The following is a 22,000-nucleotide window of genomic DNA, read 5'->3' as shown; positions in this document are numbered from 1 at the left end:
CAATCACAGTAGTTTGGTGTGAGACTGGACCAATCACAGCCCTCGTCTGCTGTAAACCATGTAAACATTCAGTTCGTGAGTTGAAGCTGTTAAAGTCACGATGGCGTCCGACTCTGATCTGAGGAACGAGCTGGAAGAGTTTCTCCAGCGTCTGAACATCGACACGACCTGCGTCGACCATCCAGAGGTGGGGATATAACCTGAGCTAACGCGGGAGGGCTTCAATGACACGTGTGTGTGTGTGTGAGGGCGGAAAAAACATGCTTCTGGAAATCATAATTCAAAATTATTACATACAAAGTCATATGAAAAGTCAAAATTAGGACGTAAAAAGAAAACAAATTCGAAAATATGGCATATGAAGTCAGAAAAAGACATAAAAAAGTACATTTCTACTGTTTAATCTCGTAATTACAACTTGGTATGTCACAAATTAGACTTTATCTCATCATTTCGACTTTAGTCATAATATCTAATAGACTTAAGTCATAATTTTACCTTTTCATCTCAATCAACTTAGTATACGAGTTGTTATGTCATAAGTATGACTCATCAAGTATATAATAACTCAAACTGTAATCTGATGACTGTAAGAATGATATGATCAGCATGAAGATGCTCTGTTGTTGTTGTTGTTGTTGTTGTTGTTGTTGTTGTTGTGTAAATGATGGCTAGTAGAGCTGAATTAGCCGGTTAACAGACCCACTACAGAGACTTTCACCAGAGATGATCAGGTATTCGGGAATAACCTATGGGAATAACCCAAGCGGCAACCTCCCCGTCTCTCTCTTGAAACCAACACGGAAGTGAGTTAAACTGCAATTCGTTGACTGGCCGCTTGAGGCTGTTGTCAGAAGTGAGTCAAATCTGTATCTCCCCCATGTTAAAATGCCAAATTTTACAGCAGAAAAAAACGTGTTTAAAGCCTGGTGTCTGTATGTGGATTTGGTCTATACGGCTAATTTTGCCCTTCATAACAACTGTGAGGGGGGTGAATTATTTTATAACTCGTCCGTTTAGTTGATTAATATTTAAATTTAAGGGTGTGCCAAGCCACTTGAGTGACAGATGGATTGCCGCTGTCAGTGCTAGCCGTTTGAATGCTGTTACTAGCCGTCACTTCACCTCAGCAATGTTAGCTGCTGAACTTGCCATCTCTGCAGTGTTTGTGCTTTTTTTCGGGATTATTATTTCATACAATGTAATACTTGGGTAACGTTACAAAGCCCACGTCTTTGGATTCCGTCGTTATCGTTCGAGAGAACAACCAGCGCTGTATTTCAGTTGTTTTCCTCTGTGAACCTGCACTAATGGATGTCTGACAATTTCGTTGCTTTTTGGGGTTTTCAAATTTAAAACGTCAATAAATGCTCGTTCGTTCTGCTCCCATGGAACAGATGGATTATAATATGCTTATGTAAGTTACCGTCAGATGAAATCATGCGGGCGTCGGCGCTTTCTCCGTCCGTGAATGAGCGCGGATTTTCATTTGCATTTACTTGCACTTCAAAGGCAATATATCTATGGTTTAACGGTTAAACCATAACCCATTTGAGAGACGGCCAACATCAGAATTTAAAATGGACTGAATAAGCTCTCTACGAACTTGAGCGATGCCGCGCTGACGGACCATGAAAGAGTGACGGACATGTATGCACATAAATCACTGTCACACACAAACACTCTCGAAGTAATACACAGTCTCACTTGTAGCCATGTCTTTTAACTATTATAATATTTCGAAGGGCAAAAATAGGAACGTTTAATTGGCTTTACATCATCAGCTAACTCGATCACGTCGAGCTAGGTGATTTCAGATAGCCAGGCCAGGCTCCTCAGCTCCACTCACGCCCCGCCTGTTTGTCTATTTTCTGTTATCCGGGAGTGACGCAAAGCCAAGATGGCGACGGCCGGCTCCGCCCACTTTAGGCTTCAAAAATGCTCTTCAGAAACCTACGGGTGACGTCACGGACACTACGTCCATATTTTTTTACAGTCTATGGGAATAACCCATTTATTGTCTCCACAACTCCGTACACTAAATCAGTTCTGCTTTGCGTGTGTGTGTGGTTGTCTATAAAATAAAGATAGAAGAAAATAGTTAAGTACAAACACCAATAACAAATAATAGTAGTCACAATAGTAACAGTAATCTGGATTACAATGATTAATACAGTACAGCAGGAAAAACAAATGTGCCATTGCTGCTGTTTTCAGGTGTTTACGGTGGAGGAGATGCTGCCTCATGTGGCTCACCTGAGCGGCGCGGTCACCAAGAACCTGTTCCTGAAGGACAAGCGCAAGAAGAGCCTGTGGCTGCTGAGCGTGCGGCACGACCGGCGGCTGGACCTGAGCGAGGTGTCGCGGCGTCTGGGGCTCGGCGGGGGGAACCTGCGGCTGGCGGACCAGGCTCTGCTGCTGGAGACGCTGCGGGTGCGGCAGGGCTGCGTGACGCCGCTCGCGCTCTTCTGCGAGTCCGCCCGGAGCGTGACGGTGGTGCTGGACCGAGACCTGACCCACGGCGCACACCAGCGCCTCTACTTCCACCCCATGACCAACAGCGCCACCATGGGGCTCAAGCCCGACGACCTGCTGCGCTTCCTGAGGGAGACGGGCCACGAGCCCGTCCTGCTGAGCCTCGACTGACCCGGATCTGATCAAAACTCTTGCCTTATTTTCTAAATGTCGATAAAAAACTATTGTGAAATGACGGCGTTTCCATGAACCGATGACATGCCACTACAACTTACATTTTTCTTCCCACAATAAGTCGTTCCAAACATCATGGCGACGGATGTTAGCAGGTTTATGTATATTTTTTTGTAACTTTTATAAGTTTAATAAAGAACTCTGTCTCGTCACCTGTCCGAACATACCGTGCCTTCTTTAAAGAATGATCATGTGACTCTTACGTACGTCAGGTGACTGTAAATGCGCAAAAACTGTTTCTATTGCAGTTTTGCGAAATATTCCTTTTCCGAATTGCCTGAAAAACCTCCTCCTGTGAACATAAAAGCTTTTTTGCGATATATGGGAGATTGCGTGAAATGTACGTGTTTCCACTGGGCGTACTTCCAATTTCAGTTTCAGTTTGTAGGGTGATGGAAACGCGGCTATTGACAGCTGGTCACGTGACACACTAATTACATTATTAACATCACTGCTGGTCACATGACGTGGGTCTCATTCTGGGGTGCGTTTCCCGAAAGCATCGTTGGCCAACTATGGTCGCAAGTCCACAGTAGTCGATTGTCGAGTTCACGCGCATAGGTTTAGTACCTATGATCACGCGCGTGAACTCGACCATCGACTACTGTGGACTTCGACCGAAAACAGGATGTAAATACAGGTATGTGCACTGGCTGAATAAACATAATTTTTATTAATATCTTTCACATCTACTGCAGTCAGATTCACCCGCGTTCACTCCGAAGGAATCACTCACATGACCTGTGCACTTGTAATGACACATCAAGGATGTTAAGAGGCTAAAAGCAGGTTTAAAACTTGCCCCATTGAAGTCAACAGGGTGCAAATATTAAAACGAGGATAACACGGTGTAGGCAACACTGATTTTTGTCGTTGTTCTCTGTGCTGACAGCACTCCAAATGTACAAAACAATGAGCTCAATGTTAAACTGACCGGAGTTCTCCTTTAAAGGGAACGCCAACTAAAGGCGCTAAAGTCCAATACTAAAACAGAACAAACCATTACAACATAAACATGGGGGTGCTCAACAAATGAACATAACAAACTAATTTTAATATTTACTCAAACATTTATGATTTTACTGTTGAATTTTAATTATTTCAATTATGGCTCTTAGTTTCATCTTTTGTACAGATGGTGATGAAACTGAAAGACTAACTCTCGTGTGTTCAGACACATCTAATTGGATTGATCGTATTTTATTTTTTTAAATTGTAATGCATTTTTATATGGTATTACTGTAGAAATGGACATTTCTGTCTTCTTCAGTTTTGTGTTGTTCGGTTCAGAACGCAAGTTGAGCAGTTTTGAACAGAGAGTGTAAACGTGCAAATCGGCCTGTAGGATCACAGAGTTCGGCTGGTGTGTGTCTGAGTGAGGAATGTTTTCATGTAATCTGAAAGATGTTGTTATTGAACTTGACTTGACAAACACATCTTCCGTTTGTCATATTCTCGTCTTCTTCTGTTTGCACTTGTATGATAAACATCAGCCAGAAACTCTCAGTGGAGGAAATAAGCAGACGACAGTTAATCGCGTCAAATTACTTTATTAACAGAGGAATGAAGCAGTGAGAGACGATCACACAGGAAACACTGCTGTCCTTGATCTCTCTTGTGGCACACACACACACACACACTTCACACATCCTCACACTCATACTCGCATACAAACACACTCACACATAAACACAAACTCAAACATACTCACACACACATACTTGCATTCACTCACATCCACACACTCACTGTCATACAAACACACTCACACACACATCCTCACACTCATACTCGCATACAAACACACTCACACATAAACACATACACTCACACACACACATCCTCACACTCATACTCGCATACAAACACACTCACACATAAACACATACACTCACACACACACATCCTCACACTCATACTCGCATACAAACACACTCACACATAAACACATACACTCACACACACACATCCTCACACTCATACTCGCATACAAACACACTCACACACACACACACATACACTCACACACACACATCCTCACACTCATACTCGCATACAAACACACTCACACATAAACACAAACACATAAACTCAAACATACTCACACACACGTACTTGCATTCACTCACATCCACACACTCACTGTCATACAAACACACACTCACACACACTCACTCGCATACAAACACACACATACTCGCATTCACTCACATCCTCACACTCATAATTCGTTAATTAATAATTCGTTACATTTATATAGCGCTTTTTCTGAGACCTCAAAGCGCTTTACATATGGAAGGGGGGGATCTCCTCAACCACCACCAATGTGCAGCATCCACTTGGATGATGCGACGGCAGCCATATTGCGCCAGAACGCCCACCACACACCAGCTTACTGGTGAAGAGGAGACAGTGATGAAGCCAATCAGTATATGGGGATGATTAGGAGGCCATGATGGACAGAGGCCAAGGGGCAGATTTGGCCAGGATGCCTGTCATACAAACACTCAACACTCGTTTGTCATACAAACACTCATCATACAAACACTCATCAAACCTGTCATTCATACACTCACTGTCATACAAACACACTCACACACACATACATACACTCACACACACACACTTACTCACATACAAACATACACATACTCGCATTCACTCACATCCTCACACTCATACACTCAATCGCAAACAAACACACACACACACACACACTCACTCACACACACACACACACACACACACACACACACACACTCACTCGCATACAAACACACACACACACACTCGCATTCACTCACATCCTCACTCATACACTCACTCGCATACAAACACACTCACACAACACATACACACACACATACACTCAAACATACTCACACACACATACACTCAAACATACTCACACACACATACACTCGAACACACTCACATACACTCAAACACACTCACACACACATACACTCAAACACACTCACACACATGCACTGTCTTCTTGTTTTGGTGTTTGTAAAAGGTGTGTGTTTGCAGTGATTCAGCTCCACATGACTCAGTGGTTTCTCAGTGTTCGAGGATCTCGTGACGTTCGGTCCGTGAAGCTCAGCAGCAGCCGTGTGTAACACACACTCGTTCAGCCTCACTCTTTAAAACACACTCTTTAACACACACTCGTTCAGCCTCACTCTTTTGTTAAGGAATCCTTTTGGGTCCTTGATTCAAGGAAAAAGAAGGACATTTCTTTATTTTCATTTCTGAGGGGTCCATGATTAAAAAAAGAGCGGGAAACAGACGGTGTTCCTCATGGCAGGAGAACTGTGCCAGTCTTCAGACGGTGTTTCTGTGATGGAGAATAAGAGATAAAGACATGAGAACACGAGGAAGAGCTTCGTCCTGCTGCTCATCGCCAGGAAACGCTGCCGCTCAACGACAAACTGCTCATGCGGTTTCATGTGTACCGACACTCTCACAATACCCTAAACACCTTTACTGTGAACTGTGGGAAAGTGGGAGAGTTGGTCTTCACGGTGGAGAACTAATAAAAGTGTGTCTTTCACTCTTTCTGCAGTGCTGTAACCTTCCTAATGTATGTCCTAACAATATTTAGGCCAGATTTACTAACAGCTCGCTCCACTGCAAACCCTCTTTTGGCGCTAATAAACTACAGTCAAGATCTACTAAAGACAGTGAAGAATTAGCGCTGGAAGGGTGTGGACAGTTATTCTGCCAGGACCACTATCGTCTAATACGATTGACCAGCACACGGTTTGGATCTGCCAGAACTGACGCTATGCTTGATTTATCTGCGGCTGACCTTATTGCGTATGCATTGTTGGAGATTCGCTTTCAGACGCAGTATTCATGGGAGTATTAACAAGAATCACGCAGGGTGATTTACTTAGCCGACTCCGTGTTACAAATATGTGAGACCTATCACTTCTGCCACTAAAGATTGCTTTATTAATAATCTTCCTGATCAGTTTCATCATCTCAGCATCCCAGATAGCTTAGCAGAACTCGATATTACGACAGGAACTTTTAACTCTCTTTTCCAGCACTTTAGACACAGTTGCTCCGTTGCGCTTAAAGAAGATTAAAGAAAATAGTCCAACGCCGTGGTACAGCGAGCACACTCGGCCCTTAAGAGAGCAGCCGGAGAGATGGAGCGCAACTGGAAGAAAACAAAATTAGAGGTATTTCGCATTTCATGGAAGGAGAGCTCGATTACTTACAGAGAGGCCTTAAAAGCTGCTAGATCTGCTTATTTTTCAAACCTATTAGAAGAAAATAAACAAAACGCTAGGTATTTATTTGAAACAGTGGCTAAACTAACGAAAAATAAAGCTTCAAGCCCAGAAGTTTCCAAGCAGCACAGCAGTAATGACTTTATGACCTTCTTCACTTATAAGATTGATTACATCAGGGAGAAAATTATAACTATGCAACCGTCTACTACAGTATCGCATCAGGGAGAAGACTATAACTATGCAGTCGTCTACTACAGTATCGCATCAGGGAGAAGACTATAACTATGCAGCCGTCTACTACAGTACCGCATCAGGGAGAAGACTATAACTATGCAGCCGTCTACTACAGTACCGCATCAGAGAGAAGACTATAACTATGCAGCCGTCTACTACAGTACCGCATCAGGGAGAAGACTATAACTATGCAGTCGTCTACTACAGTACCGCATCAGGGAGAAGACTATAACTATGCAGTCGTCTACTACAGTACCGCATCAGAGAGAAGACTATAACTATGCAGTCGTCTACTACAGTACCGCATCAGAGAGAAGACTATAACTATGCAGTCGTCTACTACAGTACCGCATCAGAGAGAAGACTATAACTATGCAGTCGTCTACTACAGTACCGCATCAGAGAGAAGACTATAACTATGCAGCCGTCTACTACAGTACCGCATCAGAGAGAAGACTATAACTATGCAGCCGTCTACTACAGTACCGCATCAGGGAGAAGACTATAACTATGCAGTCGTCTACTACAGTACCGCATCAGGGAGAAGACTATAACTATGCAGTCGTCTACTACAGTACCGCATCAGAGAGAAGACTATAACTATGCAGCCGTCTACTACAGTACCGCATCAGAGAGAAGACTATAACTATGCAGCCGTCTACTACAGTACCGCATCAGGGAGAAGACTATAACTATGCAGCCGTCTACTACAGTACCGCATCAGGGAGAAGACTATAACTATGCAGCCGTCTACTACAGTACCGCATCAGAGAGAAGACTATAACTATGCAGTCGTCTACTACAGTACCACATCAGAGAGAAGACTATAACTATGCAGCCGTCTACTACAGTACCGCATCAGAGAGAAGACTATAACTATGCAGCCGTCTACTACAGTACCGCATCAGAGAGAAGACTATAACTATGCAGCCGTCTACTACAGTACCGCATCAGGGAGAAGACTATAACTATGCAGCCGTCTACTACAGTACCGCATCAGGGAGAAGACTATAACTATGCAGCCGTCTACTACAGTACCGCATCAGGGAGAAGACTATAACTATGCAGTCGTCTACTACAGTACCGCATCAGAGAGAAGACTATAACTATGCAGTCGTCTACTACAGTACCACATCAGAGAGAAGACTATAACTATGCAGTCGTCTACTACAGTACCGCATCAGAGAGAAGACTATAACTATGCAGCCGTCTACTACAGTACCGCATCAGAGAGAAGACTATAACTATGCAGCCGTCTACTACAGTACCGCATCAGGGAGAAGACTATAACTATGCAGCCGTCTACTACAGTACCGCATCAGGGAGAAGACTATAACTATGCAGTCGTCTACTACAGTACCGCATCAGAGAGAAGACTATAACTATGCAGCCGTCTACTACAGTACCAAGACTATAACTATGCAGCCGTCTACTACAGTACCGCATCAGGGAGAAGACTATAACTATGCAGTCGTCTACTACAGTACCGCATCAGAGAGAAGACTATAACTATGCAGCCGTCTACTACAGTACCGCATCAGAGAGAAGACTATAACTATGCAGCCGTCTACTACAGTACCGCATCAGAGAGAAGACTATAACTATGCAGTCGTCTACTACAGTACCGCATCAGGGAGAAGACTATAACTATGCAGCCGTCTACTACAGTACCGCATCAGAGAGAAGACTATAACTATGCAGTCGTCTACTACAGTACCGCATCAGGGAGAAGACTATAACTATGCAGTCGTCTACTACAGTACCGCATCAGGGAGAAGACTATAACTATGCAGTCGTCTACTACAGTACCGCATCAGGGAGAAGACTATAACTATGCAGCCGTCTACTACAGTACCGCATCAGGGAGAAGACTATAACTATGCAGCCGTCTACTACAGTACCGCATCAGGGAGAAGACTATAACTATGCAGCCGTCTACTACAGTACCGCATCAGAGAGAAGACTATAACTATGCAGTCGTCTACTACAGTACCGCATCAGAGAGAAGACTATAACTATGCAGCCGTCTACTACAGTACCGCATCAGGGAGAAGACTATAACTATGCAGCCGTCTACTACAGTACCGCATCAGGGAGAAGACTATAACTATGCAGCCGTCTACTACAGTACCGCATCAGAGAGAAGACTATAACTATGCAGCCGTCTACTACAGTACCGCATCAGAGAGAAGACTATAACTATGCAGTCGTCTACTACAGTACCGCATCAGAGAGAAGACTATAACTATGCAGCCGTCTACTACAGTACCGCATCAGGGAGAAGACTATAACTATGCAGCCGTCTACTACAGTACCGCATCAGAGAGAAGACTATAACTATGCAGTCGTCTACTACAGTACCGCATCAGAGAGAAGACTATAACTATGCAGCCGTCTACTACAGTACCGCATCAGGGAGAAGACTATAACTATGTAGTCGTCTACTACAGTACCGCATCAGGGAGAAGACTATAACTATGCAGTCGTCTACTACAGTACCGCATCAGGGAGAAGACTATAACTATGCAGTCGTCTACTACAGTACCGCATCAGGGAGAAGACTATAACTATGCAGTCGTCTACTACAGTACCGCATCAGAGAGAAGACTATAACTATGCAGTCGTCTACTACAGTACCGCATCAGGGAGAAGACTATAACTATGCAGTCGTCTACTACAGTACCGCATCAGGGAGAAGACTATAACTATGCAGTCGTCTACTACAGTACCGCATCAGAGAGAAGACTATAACTATGCAGTCGTCTACTACAGTACCGCATCAGGGAGAAGACTATAACTATGCAGTCGTCTACTACAGTACCGCATCAGGGAGAAGACTATAACTATGCAGCCGTCTACTACAGTACCGCATCAGGGAGAAGACTATAACTATGCAGCCGTCTACTACAGTACCGCATCAGGGAGAAGACTATAACTATGCAGTCGTCTACTACAGTACCGCATCAGGGAGAAGACTATAACTATGCAGCCGTCTACTACAGTACCGCATCAGGGAGAAGACTATAACTATGCAGCCGTCTACTACAGTACCGCATCAGAGAGAAGACTATAACTATGCAGCCGTCTACTACAGTACCGCATCAGAGAGAAGACTATAACTATGCAGCCGTCTACTACAGTACCGCATCAGAGAGAAGACTATAACTATGCAGCCGTCTACTACAGTACCGCATCAGGGAGAAGACTATAACTATGCAGCCGTCTACTACAGTACCGCATCAGGGAGAAGACTATAACTATGCAGCCGTCTACTACAGTACCGCATCAGGGAGAAGACTATAACTATGCAGCCGTCTACTACAGTACCGCATCAGAGAGAAGACTATAACTATGCAGTCGTCTACTACAGTACCGCATCAGAGAGAAGACTATAACTATGCAGTCGTCTACTACAGTACCGCATCAGAGAGAAGACTATAACTATGCAGTCGTCTACTACAGTACCGCATCAGAGAGAAGACTATAACTATGCAGTCGTCTACTACAGTACCGCATCAGGGAGAAGACTATAACTATGCAGCCGTCTACTACAGTACCGCATCAGGGAGAAGACTATAACTATGCAGTCGTCTACTACAGTACCGCATCAGAGAGAAGACTATAACTATGCAGTCGTCTACTACAGTACCGCATCAGAGAGAAGACTATAACTATGCAGTCGTCTACTACAGTACCGCATCAGGGAGAAGACTATAACTATGCAGTCGTCTACTACAGTACCGCATCAGAGAGAAGACTATAACTATGCAGTCGTCTACTACAGTACCGCATCAGGGAGAAGACTATAACTATGCAGCCGTCTACTACAGTACCGCATCAGGGAGAAGACTATAACTATGCAGTCGTCTACTACAGTACCGCATCAGAGAGAAGACTATAACTATGCAGCCGTCTACTACAGTACCGCATCAGGGAGAAGACTATAACTATGCAGTCGTCTACTACAGTACCGCATCAGAGAGAAGACTATAACTATGCAGCCGTCTACTACAGTACCGCATCAGGGAGAAGACTATAACTATGCAGCCGTCTACTACAGTACCGCATCAGGGAGAAGACTATAACTATGCAGTCGTCTACTACAGTACCGCATCAGAGAGAAGACTATAACTATGCAGCCGTCTACTACAGTACCGCATCAGGGAGAAGACTATAACTATGCAGCCGTCTACTACAGTACCGCATCAGGGAGAAGACTATAACTATGCAGCCGTCTACTACAGTACCGCATCAGGGAGAAGACTATAACTATGCAGCCGTCTACTACAGTACCGCATCAGGAGAAGACTATAACTATGCAGCCGTCTACTACAGTACCGCATCAGGGAGAAGACTATAACTATGCAGTCGTCTACTACAGTACCGCATCAGAGAGAAGACTATAACTATGTAGTCGTCTACTACAGTACCGCATCAGGGAGAAGACTATAACTATGCAGCCGTCTACTACAGTACCGCATCAGGGAGAAGACTATAACTATGCAGCCGTCTACTACAGTACCGCATCAGGGAGAAGACTATAACTATGCAGTCGTCTACTACAGTACCGCATCAGGGAGAAGACTATAACTATGCAGCCGTCTACTACAGTACCGCATCAGGGAGAAGACTATAACTATGCAGCCGTCTACTACAGTACCGCATCAGAGAGAAGACTATAACTATGCAGCCGTCTACTACAGTACCGCATCAGAGAGAAGACTATAACTATGCAGCCGTCTACTACAGTACCGCATCAGAGAGAAGACTATAACTATGCAGTCGTCTACTACAGTACCGCATCAGGGAGAAGACTATAACTATGCAGTCGTCTACTACAGTACCGCATCAGAGAGAAGACTATAACTATGCAGTCGTCTACTACAGTACCGCATCAGGGAGAAGACTATAACTATGCAGCCGTCTACTACAGTACCGCATCAGAGAGAAGACTATAACTATGCAGCCGTCTACTACAGTACCGCATCAGAGAGAAGACTATAACTATGCAGTCGTCTACTACAGTACCGCATCAGGGAGAAGACTATAACTATGCAGTCGTCTACTACAGTACCGCATCAGGGAGAAGACTATAACTATGCAGTCGTCTACTACAGTACCGCATCAGGGAGAAGACTATAACTATGCAGTCGTCTACTACAGTACCGCATCAGGGAGAAGACTATAACTATGCAGTCGTCTACTACAGTACCGCATCAGAGAGAAGACTATAACTATGCAGTCGTCTACTACAGTACCGCATCAGAGAGAAGACTATAACTATGCAGTCGTCTACTACAGTACCGCATCAGAGAGAAGACTATAACTATGCAGTCGTCTACTACAGTACCGCATCAGAGAGAAGACTATAACTATGCAGTCGTCTACTACAGTACCGCATCAGAGAGAAGACTATAACTATGCAGCCGTCTACTACAGTACCGCATCAGAGAGAAGACTATAACTATGCAGTCGTCTACTACAGTACCGCATCAGGGAGAAGACTATAACTATGCAGCCGTCTACTACAGTACCGCATCAGAGAGAAGACTATAACTATGCAGTCGTCTACTACAGTACCGCATCAGGGAGAAGACTATAACTATGCAGCCGTCTACTACAGTACCGCATCAGAGAGAAGACTATAACTATGCAGCCGTCTACTACAGTACCGCATCAGAGAGAAGACTATAACTATGCAGTCGTCTACTACAGTACCGCATCAGGGAGAAGACTATAACTATGCAGTCGTCTACTACAGTACCGCATCAGGGAGAAGACTATAACTATGCAGTCGTCTACTACAGTACCGCATCAGGGAGAAGACTATAACTATGCAGTCGTCTACTACAGTACCGCATCAGGGAGAAGACTATAACTATGCAGCCGTCTACTACAGTACCGCATCAGGGAGAAGACTATAACTATGCAGTCGTCTACTACAGTACCGCATCAGAGAGAAGACTATAACTATGCAGTCGTCTACTACAGTACCGCATCAGAGAGAAGACTATAACTATGCAGTCGTCTACTACAGTACCGCATCAGGGAGAAGACTATAACTATGCAGTCGTCTACTACAGTACCGCATCAGGGAGAAGACTATAACTATGCAGTCGTCTACTACAGTACCGCATCAGGGAGAAGACTATAACTATGCAGTCGTCTACTACAGTACCGCATCAGAGAGAAGACTATAACTATGCAGCCGTCTACTACAGTACCGCATCAGAGAGAAGACTATAACTATGCAGTCGTCTACTACAGTACCGCATCAGGGAGAAGACTATAACTATGCAGCCGTCTACTACAGTACCGCATCAGGGAGAAGACTATAACTATGCAGTCGTCTACTACAGTACCGCATCAGGGAGAAGACTATAACTATGCAGTCGTCTACTACAGTACCGCATCAGAGAGAAGACTATAACTATGCAGCCGTCTACTACAGTACCGCATCAGAGAGAAGACTATAACTATGCAGTCGTCTACTACAGTACCGCATCAGGGAGAAGACTATAACTATGCAGCCGTCTACTACAGTACCGCATCAGGGAGAAGACTATAACTATGCAGCCGTCTACTACAGTACCGCATCAGAGAGAAGACTATAACTATGCAGTCGTCTACTACAGTACCGCATCAGAGAGAAGACTATAACTATGCAGCCGTCTACTACAGTACCGCATCAGAGAGAAGACTATAACTATGCAGTCGTCTACTACAGTACCGCATCAGAGAGAAGACTATAACTATGCAGTCGTCTACTACAGTACCGCATCAGAGAGAAGACTATAACTATGCAGTCGTCTACTACAGTACCGCATCAGAGAGAAGACTATAACTATGCAGTCGTCTACTACAGTACCGCATCAGAGAGAAGACTATAACTATGCAGCCGTCTACTACAGTTCCGCATCAGGGAGAAGACTATAACTATGCAGTCGTCTACTACAGTACCGCATCAGAGAGAAGACTATAACTATGCAGTCGTCTACTACAGTACCGCATCAGGGAGAAGACTATAACTATGCAGTCGTCTACTACAGTACCGCATCAGAGAGAAGACTATAACTATGCAGCCGTCTACTACAGTTCCGCATCAGGGAGAAGACTATAACTATGCAGCCGTCTACTACAGTACCGCATCAGGGAGAAGACTATAACTATGCAGTCGTCTACTACAGTACCGCATCAGGGAGAAGACTATAACTATGCAGCCGTCTACTACAGTACCGCATCAGGGAGAAGACTATAACTATGCAGCCGTCTACTACAGTACCGCATCAGAGAGAAGACTATAACTATGCAGCCGTCTACTACAGTACCGCATCAGGGAGAAGACTATAACTATGCAGCCGTCTACTACAGTACCGCATCAGAGAGAAGACTATAACTATGCAGCCGTCTACTACAGTACCGCATCAGGGAGAAGACTATAACTATGCAGCCGTCTACTACAGTACCGCATCAGGGAGAAGACTATAACTATGCAGTCGTCTACTACAGTACCGCATCAGGGAGAAGACTATAACTATGCAGTCGTCTACTACAGTACCGCATCAGAGAGAAGACTATAACTATGCAGTCGTCTACTACAGTACCGCATCAGAGAGAAGACTATAACTATGCAGTCGTCTACTACAGTACCGCATCAGGGAGAAGACTATAACTATGCAGTCGTCTACTACAGTACCGCATCAGGGAGAAGACTATAACTATGCAGCCGTCTACTACAGTACCGCATCAGAGAGAAGACTATAACTATGCAGCCGTCTACTACAGTACCGCATCAGAGAGAAGACTATAACTATGCAGTCGTCTACTACAGTACCGCATCAGAGAGAAGACTATAACTATGCAGCCGTCTACTACAGTACCGCATCAGGGAGAAGACTATAACTATGCAGTCGTCTACTACAGTACCGCATCAGAGAGAAGACTATAACTATGCAGCCGTCTACTACAGTACCGCATCAGGGAGAAGACTATAACTATGCAGTCGTCTACTACAGTACCGCATCAGAGAGAAGACTATAACTATGCAGCCGTCTACTACAGTACCGCATCAGAGAGAAGACTATAACTATGCAGCCGTCTACTACAGTACCGCATCAGAGAGAAGACTATAACTATGCAGCCGTCTACTACAGTATCGCATCAGGGAGAAGACTATAACTATGCAGTCGTCTACTACAGTACCGCATCAGAGAGAAGACTATAACTATGCAGTCGTCTACTACAGTACCGCATCAGAGAGAAGACTATAACTATGCAGCCGTCTACTACAGTACCGCATCAGAGAGAAGACTATAACTATGCAGCCGTCTACTACAGTACCGCATCAGAGAGAAGACTATAACTATGCAGTCGTCTACTACAGTACCGCATCAGGGAGAAGACTATAACTATGCAGTCGTCTACTACAGTACCGCATCAGAGAGAAGACTATAACTATGCAGTCGTCTACTACAGTACCGCATCAGAGAGAAGACTATAACTATGCAGCCGTCTACTACAGTACCGCATCAGGGAGAAGACTATAACTATGCAGCCGTCTACTACAGTACCGCATCAGGGAGAAGACTATAACTATGCAGTCGTCTACTACAGTACCGCATCAGGGAGAAGACTATAACTATGCAGTCGTCTACTACAGTACCGCATCAGAGAGAAGACTATAACTATGCAGTCGTCTACTACAGTACCGCATCAGGGAGAAGACTATAACTATGCAGCCGTCTACTACAGTACCGCATCAGGGAGAAGACTATAACTATGCAGCCGTCTACTACAGTACCGCATCAGAGAGAAGACTATAACTATGCAGCCGTCTACTACAGTACCGCATCAGGGAGAAGACTATAACTATGCAGTCGTCTACTACAGTACCGCATCAGGGAGAAGACTATAACTATGCAGTCGTCTACTACAGTACCGCATCAGGGAGAAGACTATAACTATGCAGTCGTCTACTACAGTACCGCATCAGGGAGAAGACTATAACTATGCAGTCGTCTACTACAGTACCGCATCAGAGAGAAGACTATAACTATGCAGTCGTCTACTACAGTACCGCATCAGGGAGAAGACTATAACTATGCAGCCGTCTACTACAGTACCGCATCAGAGAGAAGACTATAACTATGCAGCCGTCTACTACAGTACCGCATCAGAGAGAAGACTATAACTATGCAGCCGTCTACTACAGTACCGCATCAGAGAGAAGACTATAACTATGCAGCCGTCTACTACAGTACCGCATCAGGGAGAAGACTATAACTATGCAGTCGTCTACTACAGTACCGCATCAGAGAGAAGACTATAACTATGCAGTCGTCTACTACAGTACCGCATCAGAGAGAAAACTATAACTATGCAGTCGTCTACTACAGTACCGCATCAGAGAGAAGACTATAACTATGCAGCCGTCTACTACAGTACCGCATCAGGGAGAAGACTATAACTATGCAGTCGTCTACTACAGTACCGCATCAGAGAGAAGACTATAACTATGCAGTCGTCTACTACAGTACCGCATCAGAGAGAAGACTATAACTATGCAGTCGTCTACTACAGTACCGCATCAGAGAGAAGACTATAACTATGCAGCCGTCTACTACAGTACCGCATCAGAGAGAAGACTATAACTATGCAGCCGTCTACTACAGTACCGCATCAGGGAGAAGACTATAACTATGCAGTCGTCTACTACAGTACCGCATCAGAGAGAAGACTATAACTATGCAGTCGTCTACTACAGTACCGCATCAGGGAGAAGACTATAACTATGCAGCCGTCTACTACAGTACCGCATCAGAGAGAAGACTATAACTATGCAGCCGTCTACTACAGTACCGCATCAGGGAGAAGACTATAACTATGCAGTCGTCTACTACAGTACCGCATCAGAGAGAAGACTATAACTATGCAGTCGTCTACTACAGTACCGCATCAGAGAGAAGACTATAACTATGCAGCCGTCTACTACAGTACCGCATCAGGGAGAAGACTATAACTATGCAGCCGTCTACTACAGTACCGCATCAGGGAGAAGACTATAACTATGCAGTCGTCTACTACAGTACCGCATCAGGGAGAAGACTATAACTATGCAGTCGTCTACTACAGTACCGCATCAGGGAGAAGACTATAACTATGCAGTCGTCTACTACAGTACCGCATCAGAGAGAAGACTATAACTATGCAGTCGTCTACTACAGTACCGCATCAGAGAGAAGACTATAACTATGCAGTCGTCTACTACAGTACCGCATCAGGGAGAAGACTATAACTATGCAGCCGTCTACTACAGTACCGCATCAGGGAGAAGACTATAACTATGCAGTCGTCTACTACAGTACCGCATCAGAGAGAAGACTATAACTATGCAGTCGTCTACTACAGTACCGCATCAGGGAGAAGACTATAACTATGCAGCCGTCTACTACAGTACCGCATCAGGGAGAAGACTATAACTATGCAGTCGTCTACTACAGTACCGCATCAGGGAGAAGACTATAACTATGCAGTCGTCTACTACAGTACCGCATCAGAGAGAAGACTATAACTATGCAGTCGTCTACTACAGTACCGCATCAGGGAGAAGACTATAACTATGCAGCCGTCTACTACAGTACCGCATCAGGGAGAAGACTATAACTATGCAGTCGTCTACTACAGTACCGCATCAGGGAGAAGACTATAACTATGCAGCCGTCTACTACAGTACCGCATCAGAGAGAAGACTATAACTATGCAGTCGTCTACTACAGTACCGCATCAGAGAGAAGACTATAACTATGCAGCCGTCTACTACAGTACCGCATCAGGGAGAAGACTATAACTATGCAGTCGTCTACTACAGTACCGCATCAGGGAGAAGACTATAACTATGCAGTCGTCTACTACAGTACCGCATCAGAGAGAAGACTATAACTATGCAGTCGTCTACTACAGTACCGCATCAGGGAGAAGACTATAACTATGCAGCCGTCTACTACAGTACCGCATCAGGGAGAAGACTATAACTATGCAGTCGTCTACTACAGTACCGCATCAGGGAGAAGACTATAACTATGCAGCCGTCTACTACAGTACCGCATCAGGGAGAAGACTATAACTATGCAGTCGTCTACTACAGTACCGCATCAGGGAGAAGACTATAACTATGCAGCCGTCTACTACAGTACCGCATCAGGGAGAAGACTATAACTATGCAGTCGTCTACTACAGTACCGCATCAGGGAGAAGACTATAACTATGCAGTCGTCTACTACAGTACCGCATCAGGGAGAAGACTATAACTATGCAGCCGTCTACTACAGTACCGCATCAGAGAGAAGACTATAACTATGCAGCCGTCTACTACAGTACCGCATCAGGGAGAAGACTATAACTATGCAGCCGTCTACTACAGTACCGCATCAGGGTTGGGCCGATAGACGATGGGAGACCGACGTCACGATGTTTAGGCGGCATGATGTCCATAGACTCCAACCATTTTGTATTTTACAAACTATACATTTATTGTTTTGCTATAAATTATATGTATTTAAATGTCTGAAACCTAAAATAAACATTATGTGGTTAAAAACACTGAATAGTTGTGATATATGACAAGCACAGTTAGGGTCTGGCAGTGATGTCACTGTTCGTCCGCTCCTGTGGTCAGCTGATGCGGAGCGACATCGACATCACTGATGACATGCAGAGGGAAATATCTAGTGGAAAATGAGAATGTTATGTTACAGTAAACTAAAGATTTTATTTTACAACGGAAATTAATCAATTAAAAACTTACTTAAACTGGACAATTATTTTCTTCTGATCAGCAGAAACAAACTCTGCTGCATTATTGAGCTGCTCTCGCTGTAAAGCTGCTGTGAAACACTCTGTAGATACATGTATAGTGTCTCAATCTACATTATATTCACACTGCTGTTTTAGAAAGCCAAACAATAAGAATATAATAATAATAATGGTATATTATTTCTATGACAGTAATAGCCTTTATATTGTAAAACAAATGCACTCTAAAATAAATGCAAATGAACATTTCACAAGTATATAATTTTACTATGACACAGCAAGGAAGTTCCTCTACTACTTCATTTGCAATAGATAAAGTCTAAAGCTTTTATTTTGACATCTGCAGTTGAGCTTTTATTCTGGTGGAAAACTAACCACACTTTCTGTGAACAGGTTTACAATCAAATCTCTTTACAAATCTAGTGAAATTCTGTGATCATCTGCCCTTAAAATGTTTAAAATGATGCAGATGTGAAAATAAAGCACAACATTCCCAAGTGGAGCGTAAGCGCACAGAGATGGAGTTCACTGCATTCACTCACTGTGACCGGAGACATTCGGAGACGCGGAAGAGCCGGATCTCCCGCTGACCGCCAGTGAAGCGCTTCGCTCTGAGACGCGCAGCGCGCACACACTCGTCTACACTTCTGCAATCTCATGCAGTCTGATGAGGGCACACAAGCCTGTCCGCGCTTTCAATAGTAGTTCATTTAACAGATATTTTGCCAAAGAAATAGTACAAAACAACATTAGAGACATTTGATGTAATTATGAGAAGTTTTAAATGATTTTGGGTTCATTATGAGAGTCTAGATAATCAATAGGAAGCTGGAGTTTCAGCGGAGACGCATGACTTTATTTCTTCTACAGAACATGATAACAAGAGTGTTGGGAAGCCGTCGACACCCTGAGACATCTCCCATAATACCATTTGTTTTAAAGATGAAGAAAAGTCACAAAGATTTGAACACATGAGGGCTAGTACATGATGACAGACGTTCACTGGGGACAATATTCCTGATCTCCTGATACACTGACTTCTACTGTTACAACACTTATCACATAGAGTCTTCTCTACTCTGCTTTAAGACTGTCACCAACTTCACGTCATCACAGTGCCTGTGTAGGGCATCAGCATCTGCTCTCAGAGAGCTTTAGATAAGGAGCAAACACACCTCTGGAGTTCACAGATCTGAGTGTGTCGAGCCGCGACATCAGAGCCGGTCCGACTAAACCTGAAGCACTGCAAGCATTAATGTTGCTTGTGTGTAAATGTGCAGTAGATCCTCAGGTCTGAGGTCCAGAGGACGGTTTGGTGTAGCCATTTATTTTTAATGTGGTGCTGTAAAGTTTTTATGGATTTTGTAAAATTTGTATTTGGTTACTGGAGCCTGCAAATAATGCCATTAAACATGTTTAAAATACCATCTGTATGTTGTTTACACACTAATTTGAAGATTCAATGATGAAAATATGTTTGATTGATGATATTTAATCCCAGATCCCGGTTATCCCGTTTAATTACTGTTATTAACACAGACTTTAGATGTACACAGACCCCTCATGGGCTGCCGAGGGTGCGCTCACAGTACTCATGAACGAGTCCCGCCTGTGAATAACGCACGCCGGGGCTGATGGGTAGTCTTCACATCACTGCACGGCACTGGATAAAAGAGAAGCAGCTCATGTTCAAAGTGGAAATTCGACATTGTGTCGTGGATTGGCGCTATAGGGAACACCATCAGCGAGAGCTTTGTTCTTGCTTTCTTCTCTCCTGAGGGATCTAATGTTTCCTCAGCTCTGGAAGCGGGCCAGGCGGGATCTCGGAGACTGTAGGCGGAGCTGTGGGAGTCTGATAGGGTTAGTTCTCTCTTCTGGACTTCTCATGCTAGCTCTGTTGCCTGATGTTGGGTCAGGAAGGGTCATGGCTAACTCTGAGGAACTAGATGCTGAGAGAGTTGAGGCAGGTGTTATCTGCTTCCTCCACTGCCCCGCATTTGAGCCTTATTCCTCCTAGATTTCCACATGGAGCTGTCGGGGTAATGGAGGAATCTTGTAATCTCGATATGCACGGATGCCCCAGTCAGGACAGGCCTGTGGAGACACACACGTGTAGCAAGCGTAGCTGCCGGAAGAGTTAGGGGTGTCCGCTGCTTATATAGTACGCTCGTAATGATGAGTGACAGGACTGAATATTTAGGCTCCTCCCGAAACTATGTTTGGAACTTCATTTAAAGGAAAACAGGGATTGGAAGCTGCTCTTTCTGTCGCTTGCCTCACAGTGTGCACATGCTGGCGTGTCTGAGAACCATTGCCTCAGAGCTGTGCTGTCGGTGGGAAGGGAGGGAGGACGGCTGTACAGGCCAGGACTTCCCTTGAGCTGTAAACGCTAGGCGCTCTGCTGAAAACACCAAGCTGTAGGTGTTCGAGAGCGTTTGCCGGTCGGTCGGTGTGGTGTTTGTCCACTGTGTTGTCCTCTCCTCCACTGTGATTGGACGGCTGGGTAAAAAGTAACAGTGATGAGAGCATGCGGACATTCTTCAACTCTTGGCGACCGGTAAAAAACAGCAAGCGCTCAGCATGAAACAGACTCTCAGCGCCTCGTTATGCTCCTGGCTTTTAAAAACGCAGTGCTCCCATTGAAAACAATAAGAAAAATACGCTACCGCTAAATACGCTACTCCTTAGGGAGTGGCAGCACTAGGCAGTCAATAGGTGTTAAGGCCCTTTCACACCCGAAGCGTAACGAAAAAGCGAATAGTTCGTGTGCGAATAGTTCGCGTCAAAACCTTTCACATCAGCCGCGACGCGAATTTGCGACGTCTGTGACGTTCAGAGCTTCAACATTCCAAAACTTTCATGCCGACAGCTGAGAAAACATGGACACTTCTTCATCATCATCATCATCATCACGAGCTTTTCATTTTCTTTAAAAGACAGAAAAGAAGGTTTTGGGTGCAGCCAATCTGACAGAGCAGAGAGTCTGAAGGGGAGTATGC

General features: G+C 44.5%; 2 protein-coding genes across 4 annotated transcripts in view; one reads left to right on the top strand and one right to left on the bottom strand.

Annotated features, from left to right (window-relative positions):
* Positions 1 to 2,861, top strand: part of prorsd1 (prolyl-tRNA synthetase domain containing 1) — a 3,052-nt gene extending 191 nt beyond the window's left edge. Inside the window, exons 1-2 of the mRNA XM_084392049.1 lie at positions 1 to 187; positions 2,218 to 2,861. The exon at positions 1 to 187 is cut by the window's left edge and continues 191 nt beyond it. Coding sequence (XP_084248175.1) covers positions 101 to 187; positions 2,218 to 2,646 — 516 coding nt within the window. The 5' untranslated portion in view covers positions 1 to 100 and the 3' untranslated portion in view covers positions 2,647 to 2,861. The remainder of the gene's footprint in view (positions 188 to 2,217) is intronic.
* Positions 2,862 to 4,241: 1,380 nt separating this feature from the next.
* Positions 4,242 to 22,000, bottom strand: part of ccdc88ab (coiled-coil domain containing 88Ab) — a 97,005-nt gene continuing 79,246 nt past the window's right edge. Inside the window, exon 32 of one of the 3 annotated variants that reach the window (XM_084390765.1) lies at positions 4,242 to 6,049. The gene's annotated coding sequence lies outside the window, so the exon portion shown is untranslated. The remainder of the gene's footprint in view (positions 6,050 to 22,000) is intronic. The other 2 variants (XM_084390764.1, XR_014625552.1) reach the window with 2 other exon arrangements.

The sequence above is a fragment of the Rutilus rutilus genome (assembly GCF_951802725.1).
Source record: "Rutilus rutilus genome assembly, chromosome: 20".
NCBI classification, from domain to species: Eukaryota; Metazoa; Chordata; class Actinopteri; order Cypriniformes; family Leuciscidae; genus Rutilus; species Rutilus rutilus.
Note: the sequence above shows the minus strand (reverse complement) of the source record. Positions and strands in the feature narration are given on the sequence as shown.